The sequence below is a fragment of the Podarcis liolepis genome, assembly GCF_965112155.1.
Source record: "Podarcis liolepis genome assembly, chromosome: 16".
Lineage (NCBI taxonomy): Eukaryota > Metazoa > Chordata > Lepidosauria > Squamata > Lacertidae > Podarcis > Podarcis liolepis.
Window position 1 is genome coordinate 42,816,079 of NC_139567.1, and position 17,500 is coordinate 42,833,578.

General features: G+C 48.4%; 1 protein-coding gene across 4 annotated transcripts in view; it reads right to left on the reverse strand.

Moving 5' to 3' along the window:
- Positions 1-17,500, reverse strand: part of ABR (ABR activator of RhoGEF and GTPase) — a 119,396-nt gene that overhangs the window by 43,544 nt on the left and 58,352 nt on the right. For 3 of the 4 annotated variants that reach the window (XM_083479809.1, XM_083479810.1, XM_083479811.1), the window contains 6 exons: positions 15,920-16,024; positions 13,777-13,962; positions 10,112-10,219; positions 8,347-8,407; positions 3,255-3,307; positions 1,881-2,021 (listed from right to left, as the gene is read on the reverse strand). In XM_083479809.1, the coding sequence (XP_083335935.1) occupies positions 1,881-2,021; positions 3,255-3,307; positions 8,347-8,407; positions 10,112-10,219; positions 13,777-13,962; positions 15,920-16,024 (654 nt within the window). Of the gene's footprint in view, positions 1-1,880; positions 2,022-3,254; positions 3,308-7,903; positions 7,965-8,346; positions 8,408-10,111; positions 10,220-13,776; positions 13,963-15,919; positions 16,025-17,500 lie in introns of those variants that run through there. The other variant, XM_083479812.1, reaches the window with a different exon arrangement.

Consider the following 17,500-nt stretch of genomic DNA (forward strand, 5'->3'; position numbering starts at 1 on the left):
AGAGGTTGACCTTGCTCCCCAGTTCTCCTCTGCCTCTGACACCCCACTCGAGAGTCCTGCTGCACGTTACTGAGCAATGGGCCAGACAGGCCCAGAGGAGGAGTTCACCCCTTGACGCAGCCTTCGTCTCAGCTCTACCTCTCTTTTAAATCAGAACCAGTGAAGGTGGTGAATGTCCAGTGTGAGTGACTGGAGGCAGTACAATGGTGCCTCGCAAGACGAAATTAATTCGTTCCGCGAGTTTTTTCGTCTAGCGAATTTTTCGTCTTGCGAAGCACGGTGTCGGAAAAGTTTTGGAAAAGCTTCAAAAATCGCCAAAAAACTCAAAAAAGGCTACCACACAGTGTTCTATGAGTTGCTCCTCAAAGTCAAGTCGCAACTGTATTAACGGTGTTAAGAAAAAGGAAACAAACTTGCAAAAAACGCAAGACGTTTTCGTCTTGCGAAGCAAGCCCATAGGGAAATTCGTCTTGCGAAGCAGCTCAAAACCCGCAAAACCCTTTCGTCTAGCGAGTTTTTCGTCTTGCGAGGCATTCGTCTTGCGGGGCACCACTGTAGGAGGATGGATGGAAGCTAACAGATTGAGGTTGAATCCTGACAAGACAGAAGTACTAGTTTTGGGGGGATGGGGTGGGCGGGGGTGGGGGACTCCCTGGTCCTGAATGGGGTCACTGTGCCCCTGAAGGACCAGGTGCGCAGCCTGGGAGTCATTTTGGTCTCACAGCTGTCCATGGAGGCGCAGGTTAATTCTGTGTCCAGGGCAGCTGTCTACCAGCTCCACCTGGTACGCAGGCTGAGACCCTCCCTGCCCGCAGACTGTCTCACCAGAGTGGTGCATGCTCTAGTTATCTCCCACTTGGACTACTGCAATGCGCTCTACGTGGGGCTACCTTTTAAGGTGACCTGGAAACTGCAATTAATCCAGAATGCGGCAGCTAGACTGGTGACTGGGAGTGGCCACCGGGACCACATAACACCAGTCCTGAGAGATCTGCATTGGCTCCCCGTACGTTTCCAAGCACAATTCAAAGTGTTGGTGCTGACTTTTAAAGTCCTAAATGGCCTCGGTCCTGTATACCTGAAGGAGCGTATCCACCCCCATCGTTCAGCCCAGACACTGAGGTCCAGCACTGAGGGCCTTCTGGCGGTTCCCTCACTCTGAGAAGCAAAGCTACAGGGAACCAGGCAGAGGGCCTTCTCGGTAGTGGCACCCACCCTGTGGAACATCCTCCCATCAGATGTCAAGGAAATAAGCAGCTATCTTATTTTTAAAAGACATCTGAAGGCAGCCCTATTTAGGGAAGTTTTTAATATTTAATGCCGTATTGTTCTTAACACTCTATTGGGAGCTGCCCAGAGTGGCTGGGGAAACTCAGAAAGATGGGCGGGGTATAAATATATTATTATTATTATTATTATTATTATTATTAGTCTGCCTGGGAGGGATCCTCTAGTGAGAGGCTAGAGGGGAAGGGCGGGGACAGTGGTCAGTTTCAAAACATCTCCATCTGCACTGAGACCAGCCACAGGAGCTCTGCTGTGTTGTTAGTTTCTGTTATGCAAAAGCTAATTGCATTCCGTGCCTCCGGTGCCTCCCTGCCCTGTGGTCAACCTGGGCTCGCTTGACAGCTCCTTGACAAATTGCTGAAACTCTGACAGTAATCCTCTTCTAATGCTATCGTGGTTGGTGGGCATCGCTGCCTCCGGTGAGAGAAATACTGAGCAATACTGAGCTAATATGCTCCTATGGCTCTTCCTAAGTTCTCAAAATATGCCCCCCTCCAGGCACCCCCTCTTACTGCTATGCCAGCCTCTCAGTGCTGGAAGCTTCTCAGGCCCCTCTCTCTCACACACACCCCACTTCATCCCCTCCCGCTTACCTCTCCTTTGGGGGTGGTGACTGCCGTCCTGCGGGGGTCAATGTCCTCATTGATACTGGAGAGGAAGTTCTGAGAGATACGGAGGGCATCTTGGAGCAGTGGGTAGTCGGGGTGGTCAGAAGGAGTGTGCTTCAGCAGATCCTAGTGCAGCAGGAGAAGAATGGACCTTGAGATTTTACAGATGTGTTATTTCTTAATTATTTTTTTTTAATGCATTATGGGACTTTCCAGAAAGTGAGCCATGTTAGATTTTATGGTGCTATAAGAGTCTTTGAGTAACACATCTTAAAATGGCAAGATTCAAAAGCCAGTGGTGAAGACATGTTGGCCTTCCAGGACATGTTTGTTTGTTTAAAACATGGGTAGGTAAACTAAGGCCCAGGGGCTGGATCCGGCCCAATCGCCTTCTTAATCCAGCCTGCAGGCAGTCCAGGAATCAGCGTGAGTAGAATGTGTGCTTTTATTTAAAATGCACCTCTCTGAGTTATTTGTGGGGCATAGGGATTTGTTCATTTATCCCCCCAAAAACATAGTCCGACCCCCACAAGGTCTGAGGGACAGTGGACCGGCCCCCTACCGAAAAAGTTTGCTGACCCCTGGTTTAAAAGAAAAGAAGAAAGGTGACTTAAGAGAGGACACCCTTTTAATGACTTAAAGTGGCCGTTTTTTAACTTTGCAGTGTAAAACCACTGAATTACTATTTCTCAAGAGGTTTAATGCTATCATTTATGGACAGGATCAGGACAAAGGTGTTGCTGGGTTTTTTTTTAAATCACACGGTCCCTTCCAACTCTGCAATTCTGTGACTCTACTATGACAAGTGTTAACTGTCTGACCAATGCCACAATGTCTATGTTATTAAAAACTGTTTTACAAACTGCCACGGTTAGTTAGGTACATTATCAGTGCCCGCACTTCTGCATTTAATTTTGCTCTGATTTCATCTGGAAAGAACCCAGAAAAAACAGGCTAATGCGGACTAAGCATGTTCTGTAGCCACAGAACACCAAATATCTGTTGGTGTGGTGTTGGTGGGGGTATAGAAAATGGGGGGGGAAGGAATGGCATATTCGGTTAAAGGGCACAGCTGGCACCCGGAGCTGGCAAAACGTTGCTCTATACTGCAACATTTTGTTGTGGGTTCCATTTGAATAGGGTCTATTCTGGGGCTACACCTTGAGATGGTAGTTGTTTTTATTAAAAAAATATTTTTTGCAAGGATTAAATATGGGCAGGTTTTGATCATAGCAAAGAGGCAAATGGATTCCTTGGTTTTGTACAAATTGCTCTCTTACATACGCATACGTGAGACCGGCTGAATTTTGGAGCGCTGGCATGTGACGGCAACAGGTGAAAAGCAAAAACTATACTTACGTGTAATACAAGAGTGCTCCGGGTCACTCGATTTATAGGTTTGTACAGCAGCGCTATAAGCAAGGAAAAGAGAGATAGGTAAGCCGGCGAGTGCCACACAAAATAGCCACTGTATCCACAATGTGCGTCAGCCACATGTAGGGCACTGCCCCACCAACTCCAGTCTGCCCTCAGCCAGCCCCCAACTGCCCTGCCTTTTTACACTCAACCAGCCCTCTGAGTGGCCCTGCCTGTCAACTTCTTCCTCCTCCTCCTCCTCTATCTCAGCGCTGCTTCTTGTAGAACTCAGCTGTGTGGGGGATTCCCCTCAGAGAAAGGCAGGGTTCAAATTTATTAAATAAATGAAAAACCTGGTCTATTCTGATATGAGACATTGGAAATGGCCCTTCTTTGTGTGCCTCCAACACAAGAGGTCCAGAGGGTGGCAACATGAGAACGGGGCCTTTTCTGTGGTGGCTCCCCATTTGCAGAATGCTCTCCCCAGGGAGGCTCGTCTGGCACCTTCATTATATACCTTTAGGCACCAGGCAAAAGCGTTCCTCTTCAACCAGGCCTTGGGCTGATTGACATCCTTTTAAATGTGTTGTGTGGGGGGCGGGGTTATTGGGTTGTCTTTGTTTTTATTTATGTATTTGCAGATTTTTATGCTGTGAACTGCTCTGAGATCTAAAGGTATAGGGTGATAAACTAACAACAACAACAACATTGCTGCCTGTGGCTTCAATGTTTTGTTATTCCTGTTTCACTTCTCACCTCTGTGATCAGACTGATTTGGGATTGCTAAAAACCACATAAAGCACATGCCACCTGTCTACAAACAGAAGGGCCTTCTCAGTAGTGGCGCCTGCTCTGTGGAACGCCCTCCCACTAGATGTCAAGGAAATAAAAAAACTATCTGACTTTTAGAAGACATCTGAAGGCAGCCCTGTTTAGGGAAGCTTTTAATGTTTGATGTTTTATTGTGTTTTTCATATCCTGTTGGAAGCCAACCAGAGTGGCTGCGGAGGCCCGGCCAGATGGGTGGGATATAAGTAACAAATTATTATTATTATTCCCACTGGATATTTGCTGAGCTACAACTCCCATCCTTCCTCACCATTGGTTGTGCTGAGTGAGGGCTGATGGGATCTGGAGTCCAAAACATGTGGAGGAGACCAACTGATAGGCCAAAAGCAAACATGGCGCTGGCAGCCATTTTGCCTCTTCACGTGCCCCTCACAAATAAAGGGCGCTGAACTCCACCACACCCATAACCATCTCTGGCCTAACCTTGCCTTGCCCCGTCACACACGTCAAGGTGTGTCTTTGTGTGTGAGAGAGAAGAAGAAGAAGAAGAGTTTGGATTTGATATCCCGTCTTTCACTCCCCTTCAGGAGTCTCAAAGCGGCTAACATTCTCCTTTCTCTTCCTGCCCCACAACAAACCCTCTGTGAGGTGAGGGAGGCTGAGAGACTTCAAAGAAGTGTGACTGGCCCAAGGTCACCCAGCAGCTGCAGGTGGAGGAGCGGGGAATCGAACCTGGTTCACCAGATTACAGTGGTGCCTCGCAAGACGAAAAGAATCCGTTCTGTGATTCTCTTCGTCTAGTGGTTTTTTTGTCTTGCGAAGCAAGCCCATTGACAGATTAGAGGATTAGCGCTATTAGCGTCTTTTAGCGTCTTTTAGCGGCTTATCAGCTTATCGGATCAGCTGATAAGCGGCTTAGTGGCTTAGAAAAAGGGGGGAAAGGAAAAAACCCCGCAGGAACTCGCAAGACATTTTCGTCTTGCGAAGCAAGCCCATAGGAGATTCGTTTTGCGAAGCACCTCCAAAACGGAAAACTCTTTCGTCTAGCGAGTTTTCCGTCTTGCGAGGCATTCGTCTTGCGGGGCACCACTGTATGAGACTACCGCTCTTAACCACTACACCACACTGGCTCTTCCAAACTAAGTCCCTTCCGCTTCATATGTGAAGAGGGCAGGCTCTGAACAAACATGGCCGCCCAACCACGTTGGGACGTGGGGCTGTAGCCAACGCCCACTGCCCTCAGAGCAGGCCCACTGAAACCAATGGACATGACTAGCAAAGCCCCATTCATTTCAACGGGTCTACTCCGAGTAACAGTTAGCTGGACAAAACCCAGCTAGGGAAGGGGGCAGACCCAGAGCAAACATGGCCGCCCAACCACGCCTCTGGTTTAAACAGAGGCAAAAGGGGAGTGCATGTCAGTGCCACAGAGATGGGGCACAGGGTTAGGGGACATGCGGCCTTCCAAATCTGGTGGGGCTCCAACTTCCATCAGCCCTGGCCAGGGATGATGGGAGCTGGAGCCCCACAGATGTTTCCCACTCTGCTCTAGGCCCACATCTATTGACTAACCACCCAAAAAACCTATTGGCATTCTCTGAAACCCAGCCCAGTCAACAGAGCCTAACAGAGGGTGGCCCCAAAGTTTCTATCTTTTCCTTTTCCCAATGGGAAATGGGTGGAATAATGAGTTTTCCCATTATATAACAAAAGGAAGGGAAGTGGGGGTTGGTGCTGTGAACCGCCCCGAGATCTTCGGATGAAGGGCTGTATACAAATTTAAGTAAGAAATCAAATAAACAGCGTCAAAATAGAGATGAAAAGAAAGAAAAACAGGCAGAACCTCAAAAACAAAGGTTGTACACCAGACCACACCAGCTGTCTCCCACAAAAAAAAAAAATATTCTGCATTTTTGCAGAGCTCCTGAGGCTTCATCTCTGTGTCACACACCCCTTCTCACTGCAAGTGTGAGCAAGAAGAGGGGAAATTATGATCTTTAATACTATCTGGGTGGGTGTGCCCAAGCATTTGAAACTAACGTCAGATTCTGAAATAAATACTGTACAGGCACAGGGAGTTTCCTCAGACTTCTGCTTCGGTTACGGAAGCGTGGTTTTAAAAAAACATTTTGGAAGAATGACACAGATCAAGCGGTTTTGCACGCTCACACAGTGGCTAAGTGCTTGGAAAACTATTGTTTCATTTCACCTCCTTGAATTCCACATTACATCATCCTTTCTTTTTTAAAAAAAGACAAGTGCCAAGGACACAGCTTAAAGAGAGCTTTCCCGGCTGAATCCCAAAACTCTCGTGTCTCTCTGGGACGCCTCCTTGAGGATGGCCCACAGAATTTTGATGTCCGGGACAAAATGGCACATGCGGAACTCATAGCAATTAAAAAATACACACACACACAAACCCCAAACCCAGTCCTGCCATTAAGCTATAAAACTGACAATTTGCTGCCCTCTAGCGGGCAGCAAAACCTGCCGTCCGAGTCAAGAATTAAGGCAGGCGGAGGCTGAGCAGTCATCTCCCTGAAATGTTTGTGCGCTTGGCTCCAGTCCAGCCCAGACGCACATCGTGGATTTCCCCCTTTCCCCGCTCAAAGCCACTTCCCCAAGCTGAAGGGAACAGCAGGGTCTCGTTCTGAAATGGACGCAAATAGGGAAATTCATCCTCGCCCCCTCACAAAGCAGAGTGCCCAATCCCCACAACCCAACCACCCGTGCCCATGCCAACCCAACAGGGGCATCTCTTGAGGAAGCGCCCCACCCCAAAGGGAACGGGTGCAACAGATCCCCATTTCAATGGGACACATTTGCGTATAGGAGCGGTGACAGAATTTATATCGCCTTTAGTAACAAGGGGCAGGTAAAACGCTGTTCCTCCTCCACCTCCACCCTCTTCCGTGGTGGTTAAAAGGAAATTGACAATTTGACACCCCCAAATCAGTCACTTTGGATAACACCCCTGAAAAGCAAAAAGTAAAAACCCATGTTGAAAAGAGTCCTAGGAAATGCCCAAAATTGGGGTCCAGCACCCCAATAAAGGTGGCCATGATAAAAAATAGTGGTCGCCAACACAGCCCCCCTGCTCGTCACCATGGTTACAAGGCCTGGAAGGGAGGGGGAGCAAACATTTAGGGGGCAATTGCGGGAGGTGAATACCCCACTTCCCTTGGGCGGCGAGTGAATGGGGCAAAGATGAAGCAAATGTGAGGTGGTTTGGGGGAGTCAGTGGGTGGGAGGGATGGAGAAAAATAGGACAGGTGTGTTTCCACCCCCACCTGCCTTTTGTTACAGGTTCCAGGGAGAATTCTGCATTCAGAGGTCACAAAGACACACGTCAATTGAAGTTGCGCCCTAACGGGACCAGGCAGAAACTGGGGGCAAATAGTGACAGAGTAGCAGTGGAAGACCCCCCCAAAAAACCCACCTGCCATAGGGACTCAATATTTCCTTGGGTGTTGGTCCCTTGGTTCCCACTAAATGGGGGGGAACACCTAGCGACAGAGAATAGCCCAGCCCTCGGATTGCTTAGGAACAAAGAAATCACCAAGTTGGCACTCCCAAGCAGAGCAGAAAAAAGACAAATCTGGAAAAGTGGGGGGGGAAGGTTTCTGAGTCGTGCTAAGACCCCTCCACACTTCCCCGGCACCCGGACCGGTGAGGACAAAGGCTTGGTTGCTGGAGGGGCATTTGTGGAGACAAAGAGAGCAGCGAGAGAGAGAATCCTTACAAGCCACCCCGAGAGAGGACCCCAGACCCGAGCGAGCGACACCGTTCCTGCCCTGCCCACCACCTGCTCTTTTTAAAAAATGGGGGAGGGGGATGGAGATGGATGGAAAGGAGACCCCCACCGTAGGTGCAGTTACAGCAAAAGCGGATGATGAGCAGAATCTCCATGGCACCCTCCTTGCGGCATGGCTAGCACCCGGCTCCATCGGTGGCGGTCCGCTGGCTGTCGGTGAAAAGAGCTCCAAAGCCAGCCGGTAGTTGTAGGGGAGGGAGGAGAAGGAGGAGGAGGGAAGGGGGCGTGAGGGGCTGTAAGACGCTGCCAGCATTGTAAAAAGGTGCAGACCCCTCCTCTCAGCCCCCTTGCCTCCCGCCTCCCCCCATAAGAGCACAAAGGGATCCGTATCTCCAATATGCACACACAGCATTGGATAGTATCTACCCTTTGATGGGCTCAGGGGATGGTGGGGTGGGTTTTTTGGAGAGTCAGACAAAAGAGCATGCCACATAATTTAAACGCTCGCTCACACACACCTACAAAAATATATGCATGCAATAAAATCGATACCTTCCATGGTAACGGAGGTGTGGCTCTCTTTTGAATCCTTTGGGCCCTTGACTTTCAGCTCCTGCCGAGAGGGGAAAGAACCGTTAGAGGCCACCTTTAGGGCCATTCTGCAAACATCTTACCCAGGAGTAAATCTCATGGAGTTCAATGGGACTTGGTCCCCTGTGAGTGTTGCATCCTCGGGGTTGCAGAGTAGACCCACTGGGATTAATGAGCCTACATTAGCCATGTCCATTAATTTCAGTGAGTAGGTTTTGTACCGGAGACAGCCCCCTTCACCCAAGGTTTCTAAAATCCGGTCTCTTTTCCTCTTCTAAATTCCCAAGGATTGCACCCTTTGTATGCCAAAAATGTTTTTTAAAACAGAGAACGAGAGTGCCTCTGAGGATGTGCAGAGAGGACCCTGGCCAGCAAGCTGAGGTCATACACAGGCACACCGTTCTACTCCCCTGAGTTATATCCAACTAAATTCTATGCAGAGACCCTATGCAGAGAAGAACTGGACTTAGGGGAGTTACGTTAAGTCACATACATTCATATATCTCTGAGTAAGACCAAGATTGGATATAAGCCAAAGGATTTGGAGAGAAAGGGTTGATTTAAAAGAGGGGCACAATTTCTGAAGTTTGTTGAGCCCAAGAGAAAGTAATTTCAGTGGTGGTGGTGGGGTCATTAATAGAGTGCAGAGAGAGAACAAAGAATTGACTCCATTGACAACCCGGGGACCCCCTGCCTCATCTAAACTCAGAAGACACCTGTTTTAGATGTACTCCACAAAGCAATTTCTACACACAAAAGGAACCATTTGAGTAGCTTTTAAAATGACCAGATATGGACAAAAAGGTTCCTAGAAAAATACATTTCTTGGCTGGCCTCCTCACTCACACTGCCCAACATCATGAGCATCAGATCAGAAGAAATAGTCCCCTTTTCAGCCCAGCCGCTGCCACCCACAAATCACAGAAATCAAAGAATTGTAGAGTTGGAAGGAACCATGAGGGTCATCTAGTTCACCCCCCTGCGAAGCAGGAATCTTCTGCCCCACATGGGGCTCAAACCCACAACCCCCAGCTGCTCTGCTATACCAGTTTCACAAGCTAACTCTTGGAAGTGGGGGTGGTGGTAAGACTGTGACTGCTCAAGGAGGTTCCATTTGTCAATCATGTCACAATTTTGCCCCCCTAAACACCAACAGAGACCCTTGTCTCTGCTTGGGAAGTAAATCCAAATTCTTCACAATGCCTGGGGGATCTTGGGATTAGAATAAATTATGCCAGCAAAGACATGGTATAAAGTGGAGAAAGATGTCTGGGGCAGTGATGAAATTTTGGAGCCCTCCTTTCACGCCAACCCCCAGCAAGAGAAAGTAGAACTGGGATCAGACAGTAGGCAGGCAGGCTTGCATTGCATTTTTCAAAATACACAATTCTGTTTACTGCACAGTAATAAGGAAGAGATCAGCAAATCCTTTGTATAGCAAAAGGATTTGTAAGCTGCCCTACTTTGTAGACTCCTCAGGGCAAAGACTTTTCTCTTTCTGGAGCAGGAAGGGGAGGCTATATTACTCTATTAAAAAATCTCATTAGGCAAACGTGTGTGTGTGTGTGTGTAGTGTGTCTCCATCCTGACCAACCTCACAGGGTTGTTGTGAGGATACAGTAAAACACACATACCGACCCACTCACAGGATTAACTCCGTCTATGCCACTTTTGACCCATGTGAAGAAAAGACAAGCAAATAAACGACAATATTTTGAATCCTCACCTCTGAGATTTTCTGAAATTGGTTGTTGCTCTGGCTGCATTTTTCTGCCGTCTCCAGCGCAATTTTGTAGTTGTCCACGAAGGCCTTGTACACCCCCAGCTGGCTAGCCTATTTGTGGGGGGCAAGCAGTGATATGTATGCATAGGGAGGGAAACATTAGAAAACCATGAAATTCATTCCGTGAGGCCACAGGTCACAGCCTTCTTAAACCGTGGCACCCCCACTTTCTGATCCATATCCCCGCAGGCCCCATTTTTCCCACACGGGAAATTAAAGGGGTTCATCACAGGACTCGAGATAATCAAGGCCTCATATATTTATACCTCCCTTTCCAGAAATAGCTGGGGATCACTCCACAAACAGGTGAGATCTTTGAATGCACCCTCCCCAAATAAAAATAAAAATAGTATAATTACAGCTTGCGCAGCAATTTTCCTAAAACCCAAGACGGGAAAAGAAATCCAATTTTTGTTAAGTAACAAAGAAACATTTGCATCCACCTTTAGGCAAGGACAAATCCATCTGCGGCAGCACAACCTTAATTTTCTAAGTGCTGCTTTGGCAGGGAGGATTTCCATTTAGTATAGGTTTGGTTATTTTTAAAATAATCATTATATTATACAGCAACGGGGGCAGTGGGAGGGGCAGAACATTTGGTTCCACAGGCCAGATCCTGATGAGGACCTAGCCTTGCAGGCCAAATCTGAAACATGTCAATGACCTGGTGCCACAATGACATCGAGAGACTGGGTGCTTTGAAGGCCCGAAGTTAGTGCTTTAAGGCACCTGAGGCTTCTGGTAGACCAAAGCCTGATTTCCACTGCCAATGTAGAAGTGGAATCTTTCAGATGCCTGGATAGCTCACTTGGATACAGCGTGGTGCTGATAACGCCAAGGTTGCAGGTTCAAGCCCCGTATGGGACAGCCATACAGGCGAGTCCTTTAAGGTTCCCTTCCAACTCTACAATTCCATGATTCTAATCATGTCCATTAACTGCAAATGGGCCTTCTCTGAGTAGGAATAGAACTGGATGCAACCCACTTTTAAACACAATCAGAAGCAAAGGAACACCCTTTTTTGTGTGTGATGTTTTCTCCACTTGGAACAAAACAAGACAAAAACCCAGGCATTGGGCCTTTGCACACCTGCCCCATCTAATTCCAGGAATTAAAAACAGAGGAAGATGCTCCTTCCCATCTCAGATTAACAGAAGCCTGAATTTCTGAATTCAGACAGGACCCCCCAAAGGTACCACTGGGGATGCCTAAGAGGTAGCTGATTTTAAAAAATATTTTGTATATATCCCAAATCTGCAGCAATCCCCTCCCACGATGGTGCCTTCCCCCAATACATGAAGCTCCATGTGCTTGTTCTCAACTCAAGAACTGGGCGAACTTGTTTGCCCCCCCCCCCCCGCTCCACACCACCCACACAGTTTCTCCCAAACTATGATAATGTATTTAAAACTCTTTGGAGAGAACAGGCAGCGCTCAGGGCAAGGTTTCCACCCTGGAAAACTGTCTGACCTCATTTCAAGTAGTTAATAGAGCTCCTGTCTGCAAGGAGGGCTGCTTCTGGCTTCACAAAGACAAACCTCTTGCTGGCAGGCTCCACGGAAGCAAGGGGTCCACGGACCAAATTTCCACAAGCAACCCCGCTCTGGCTGATCCGTGGGCGAAGAGAACCTCAGGAAAGCCATGCTGGTTGAGGCCAAAAGCTTCCATTTCATCACTGCTGGCCAAAAGCTATGCTAGCTGGGTGTGAAGAGAAGTGGCTGGCCAAACCACATCTGGTGAGCATCATGTTGGCTACTTCCGTTCCATCTTCCGCTTCTGAGAGATCTACATTGGCTCCCAGTAAGTTTCCGAGCACAATTCAAAGTGTTGGTGCTGACTTTTAAAGTCCTAAATGGCCTCGGTCCAGTATACCTGAAGGAGCGTCTCCACCTCCATCGTTCTGCCCGGACACTGACGTCCAGCTCCGAGGGCCTTCTGGTGGTTCCCTCATTGTGAGAAGTAAGGTTACAGGGAACCAGACAGAGGGCCTTCTCGGTAGTGGCGCCCGCCCTGTGGAACGCCCTCCCATCAGATGTGAAGGAAATAAGTAGCTATCCTATTTTTAAAAGACATCTGAAGGCAGCCCTGTTCAGAGAAGTTTTTAATATTTAACACTGTATTGTTTTTAATACTTGATTGGGAGCCACCCAGAGTGGCTGGGGAAACTCAGCCAGATGGGCGGGGTATAAATAATAAATTATTATTATTATGATTATCATCATCATCATCATCTAGCCCATCATCCTATTCCCCCCGCGATGGCCCAAGGAGAAACCCAGAAGGAGGGCGCAGAAGCAGCAGCCCTCTCCTACTCCTTTGGTGCAAGGCATCCAAGAGGCGCATTGCTCCATTACAGCCATAGTGACTTCTGCGTTGGGTGAAGAAGTCCTTTCTGACTGTCCCAAACCTCCTGCTCATCAGCGTTTTATTGGGTGACCCTGCTGGGCCTCTCCCTTCGACTTTGTAAACTTCAGTTGTGTCCCACCTCGGATCTTAGTCACCTTCTTTCCAAACAAGGAAGCCTCAAACACCGTAGCCATTCCTTTCGGAAATAGGCCAGAATGTAAAACACGAGCCACACGCAAAGCTAAAGCTTAACCACGTATTGCCCCCGCTTTTCTGAACCGTGATGGATTGTTCTTGACCGTAGTAAACAAACCAGCCTTCCCCAACCTTTAGGTCTCCACAGCTGAGGCTATTATGTACCAGATGCGAAACCCGGGTTTGAACTGGATTTGCAAAGTGTGGTTTTTGTGGCTTAAGCATTTGGTGCTAGCCATGCCTTATTATTTTAGTGTTTGATGCTGTATTGTGTTTTTACTATTTTTTATTGGGTGGCATTTAAATTACTGTTACTACTACTATTATTATTATTATTATTATTATTACAAGGTGTGACCGGAAACTTTGGTGAATGGTCACAGAATTCGGACAGCGAGAAATATTCAAACATAAAACCGGCAAAGGAAACAGTGGCAAATGCCAACACCGTTTGTGAGTTATTGATGCGGGGTCGGCGTTTGTCCGTCTGATGGCAGAAGAATTGCGTATTCCGCGTGAAATCATTACTGGGGTTACTGAGTTGTCCCACCCTCCATATTCTCCAGATCTGCACCCCCCCCCCCCGGATTTCTTTCTTCTTCCAAAACTGAAATCTGCACTGAAAGAGCACAGATTTTCCAACATTTCACACCTCCAAGCTGCTGTGACGAGGGAATTGAAAGCAGCACGAAAATAGGACTTCCCAGAAGTTCCCAACAGTTCTACGAACGTTGTCAACGGTGCATTGTATCAGAGGGGGCCTACTTTGAAGGCCTGTAAGGTATGCATGTTCAAATATTTATCGCTGTCCAATTTCTGTGACCATTCACTGAATTTTCCAGTCACACCTTGTATTATTATTATTGATCTAGCCAGGGTTTATGAGTTTGGTGCCGGCCATGGTTTACGTGTCTGGTGCTAGCCATGATTCATGTGTTTGGTGCTAGCCACAGTTTATGTGTTTTATCCGGACCAAAACTACTGAGGACACCTCCACAACAGAACTAAAAGACTGGCGGTGGACACACAGGAAGCCAAGGACCAGAGAAAGCCAAAGGGTAACTCACCAGCTTCTGGAAAAGGTGGCCAAGCACGACACTGCTGTCCCAGTTCTGGACCTGGGGCCAAAGGCTGTCGTAGAACTCCTTGTGGATCTCGTAGATGTCCTGGATCTTGTAGAAGATGGTCTCGATCTGCTGGATCGTGAGGACAGGCTGGGAGGTGGTGGCTGTTGCTTTGAGGGGCTTCATGGGCTGGAGTGAGCCGGACACAGAGGAAGAGGAAGCATCAGAGAAAGAAAGTTAAACACTGGGACCCTCCCACATTCTTGTGAACCAGCCTTGCAAAGAAAACAAGTCATGGTGCTTCAAACCTACGCTCTGCCTCCATGTTCAGAGGCAGTACCGTATTTTTCGCTCTATAGGATGCACTTTTCCCCCTCCAAAAATGAAGGGGAAATGTTTGTGCGTCCTATGGAGTGAATGCAGGCTTTCGCTGAAGCCTGGAGAGCGAGAGGGGTCGGTGCGCACCAACCCCTCTCGCTCTCCAGGCTTCAGGAAGCTATCCGCAAGCCTTCGGAGCGCAGCGGGAGTTCCTGCCGGTCTCTGAAGGCTTGCGGATTGCAGCCTGCAGCCCGAGGCCCGGGGAGCGCAGCGCTGCGCACCCCAGGCTTCGGGCAGCTATCCGCAATAAAAAAAATCTTTATTTCCCCCCCAAAAAACTAGGTGTGCCCTATGGTCCAGTGCGCCCTATAGAGCGAAAAATACGGTAAGTCTTCCGAACACCACACGTAGCACTAAACCGTGGCTTGCTTACACCATGGTTTGTTTAACAAACCATGAGTTAACCATGAGCAGTTCCACAGACGATAAAAAAAACACATACACCATCTGTACGCTACCTTGAGCTCTCTGGAGGAAAAGATGGGGTACAAATGTGACTAATTTAAAAAAGTAAAAATAAATAAATATATATTATCAGACTTTCCTGAACACCTCCGCAGGCGTTTTAAAAAACAAACCAGCTCCCCACAGAGCACAGCGGCCCTTTGAAATGTCACGAGAAGTACTTCGCGAGCTTCCCCATTGCGCCAGAATATGGAAGGGGAAGCTCCCCGTGGCCCACGCGGGTGTTGCGCAAGGCAGAGCTGCTGTGACTCGGACGCCAGGCTCTCAGGAAGAAGCTGGAAGCTATAAATAGGCCTCAGAGGGACACTTTCGAGATGAGGCCACCAAAAGGAGGCTGCGGAAGACGTGGCCGCTGTCTCGGGACGTCTGCTCCAGCCAGAAACATGCGGAACTCGCAGCTGCGTGACGCGGCCATCTTGGAGCGGGCTCTTTCCTTTTCAAGCAGGGAAGGGAAACTTTGGGCTTCCAATTATTGCTGGCCTACAACCTCCATCCATCCCCTTGAGCGATGACCACCCTGCCTGAAAGGGCTAAAGGGAGGGGAGAGGGCGGCGGCGGCGCTCAGGACGTGCTGGTTTGTTGTCTAACTATAACACAGCTACTGAGGACCACCTATTCCCATAAGAACTGGCCTGGACTCTGTGCTTGTCACCTGAAGCCCTTCTCTATGTCCATCCTTGAGAGGTACGGAGGGTGGCAACACAAGAACGGGGCCTTTTCTGTGGTGGCTCCCCAACTGCACAATGCTCTCCCCAGAGAGGCTCACCTGGCACCATCATTACATGTCTTTAGGCACCAGGGGGAAAACATTCCTCTTTACCTAGGCTGTCAGCAGCCAGCCTCTTTTGGTGTTTTCCACTGGCCGCGAAGGATCTGTCCTCGTCTCCTCTCTGATTCCCAACCCCACTTCGCCCAACTAGCCATTGGCCTCCTCTTCACCAGCAGTCCAGCGTTGAGGGCCTTCTGGTGGTTCCCTCACTGTGAGAAGCCAAGTTACAGGGAACCAGGCAGAGGGCCTTCTCGGTGGTGGCACCCGCCCTGTGGAACGCCCTCCCACCAGATGTCAAAGAGAACAACAACTACCAGACTTTTAGAAGACATCTGAAGGCAGCCCTGTTTAGGGAAGCTTTTAATGTTTGAGGCATTACTGTATTTTAAGATTTTGTTGGAAGCTGCCCAGAGTGGCTGGGGAAATTATTATTATTATTATTATTATTATTATTATTATTATTATTATTCACCACAGAATCACAGAATTGGAAGGGATTTGGTCCAGCCCCCTTGCGATATGGGGCGTACTCACCAGTAATAGTGCTTCGAGCTGGTTGATGTACATCTCCTCACTGGCCAGGAAATCCTTTAGGACCAGCCTCCGCATGTCCACCCCCTTCCCAGCATCTTGTCCACCCTAGAAGAAATAAGATGCCACATGTTAAAAGGCGAGCGGAACCAAGACCCAGCTCCAAAGATGATGGTGATGATTGCAAGTGTCTCTGAGCATGCGGAGACTGAATTTTCTCACACTCCCAAGTTGGAGAGTGCAATTGTTTTTAAAAAAATTATATTCCCTTGCAACTCCACAACCCCCCCCTGCCAGGTAGGCTGGTCTTAAAGGCAGCAACCTGGCTCTGGTTGCCCAAGTTGTGTGACCAAGGCAGGATTTGAACACAGGACACCAAGGACCAAAGCAACGACACACGAAGTCCAGTGGCTCAGTGACACAGCGCCTGCCTTGCATGCAGAATGTTCCAAGTTCAATCCCCACTGGCAACTCCAGGTAGAAGGAAAGACGCCCACCCACCCATCTGAAACCTTAGAGAGCTGCTGCCAGTTAGTGTGGCCAGTACTGAGCTGGACAGACCAATGTTCTGACTAAGTGCAAGGTGGCTTCCTAAGTTCCCAGCACCCTGGCTAAGATGGGGAATGTTGCATTTACCTGGGGGCTAAGATTTGCATTTCATAGGTCTAAATTGAGGATGCGGGGGGGGGGGGGGAAATTGTGGTCCTCCAGACATTGATATACACCAACTCCCAGCAACCACCATAGCCAAAGACCAGGGGATGATGGGAGTTGTAGTCCGGCAATGTCTGGGGGACCACAGATGTTGCCATATCTTGTAGAGCAAAAAAAGAAGAGAACCCAGAGGGTTGATCGCCAAGGGCCCCAATTCACACAGGCCGCTTTCAACATCCCCCATGGATGAATGACAAGATACTATTTTTAAAAGGAAATGAAATTTGCCTCTCACAGAGACGTTTCCTCAAGACAACGTAAACCTGAATCCCCCCTGAATGACTGATTCGCACATATACCTTGCGGTCCACGACACGATCTGGGAAATGCTGTTTATTTATTTATTAGATTTTTAAAATCCAATAAGTCCAACACACACACACACACACACACACACACACACACACACGGTCTTCAACAGTAAATACACAGAGCTTGAAGCAGTTTATACCATGATTAAAAAAACAGCACCAGCCAAACAATTTATCCTGAAACCAATTAAATAACGATAATGGAAGACAACTGGACCAGATTTTTAAAAACCACCTAAGTAGAATCAACAAGATCAGTCAATTAACATCCCCTAACCCATGGGTAGGCAAACTAAGGCCCGGGGGCCGGATCCAGCCCAATCGCCTTCTAAATCCGGCCTGCGGACGGTCTGGGAATCAGTGTGTTTTTATATGAGTAGAATGGGTCCTTTTCTTTAAAATGCATCTCTGGGTTCTTTGTGGGGCATAGGAATTTGTTCATATTCCCCCCCCCCAATATATAGTCCGCCGTCTGCCCCCAAGGTCTGAGGGACAGTGGACCGACCCCCTGCTGAAAAACTTTGCTGAACCCTGTCGTAACCTGTGAAAGGAATGCCAG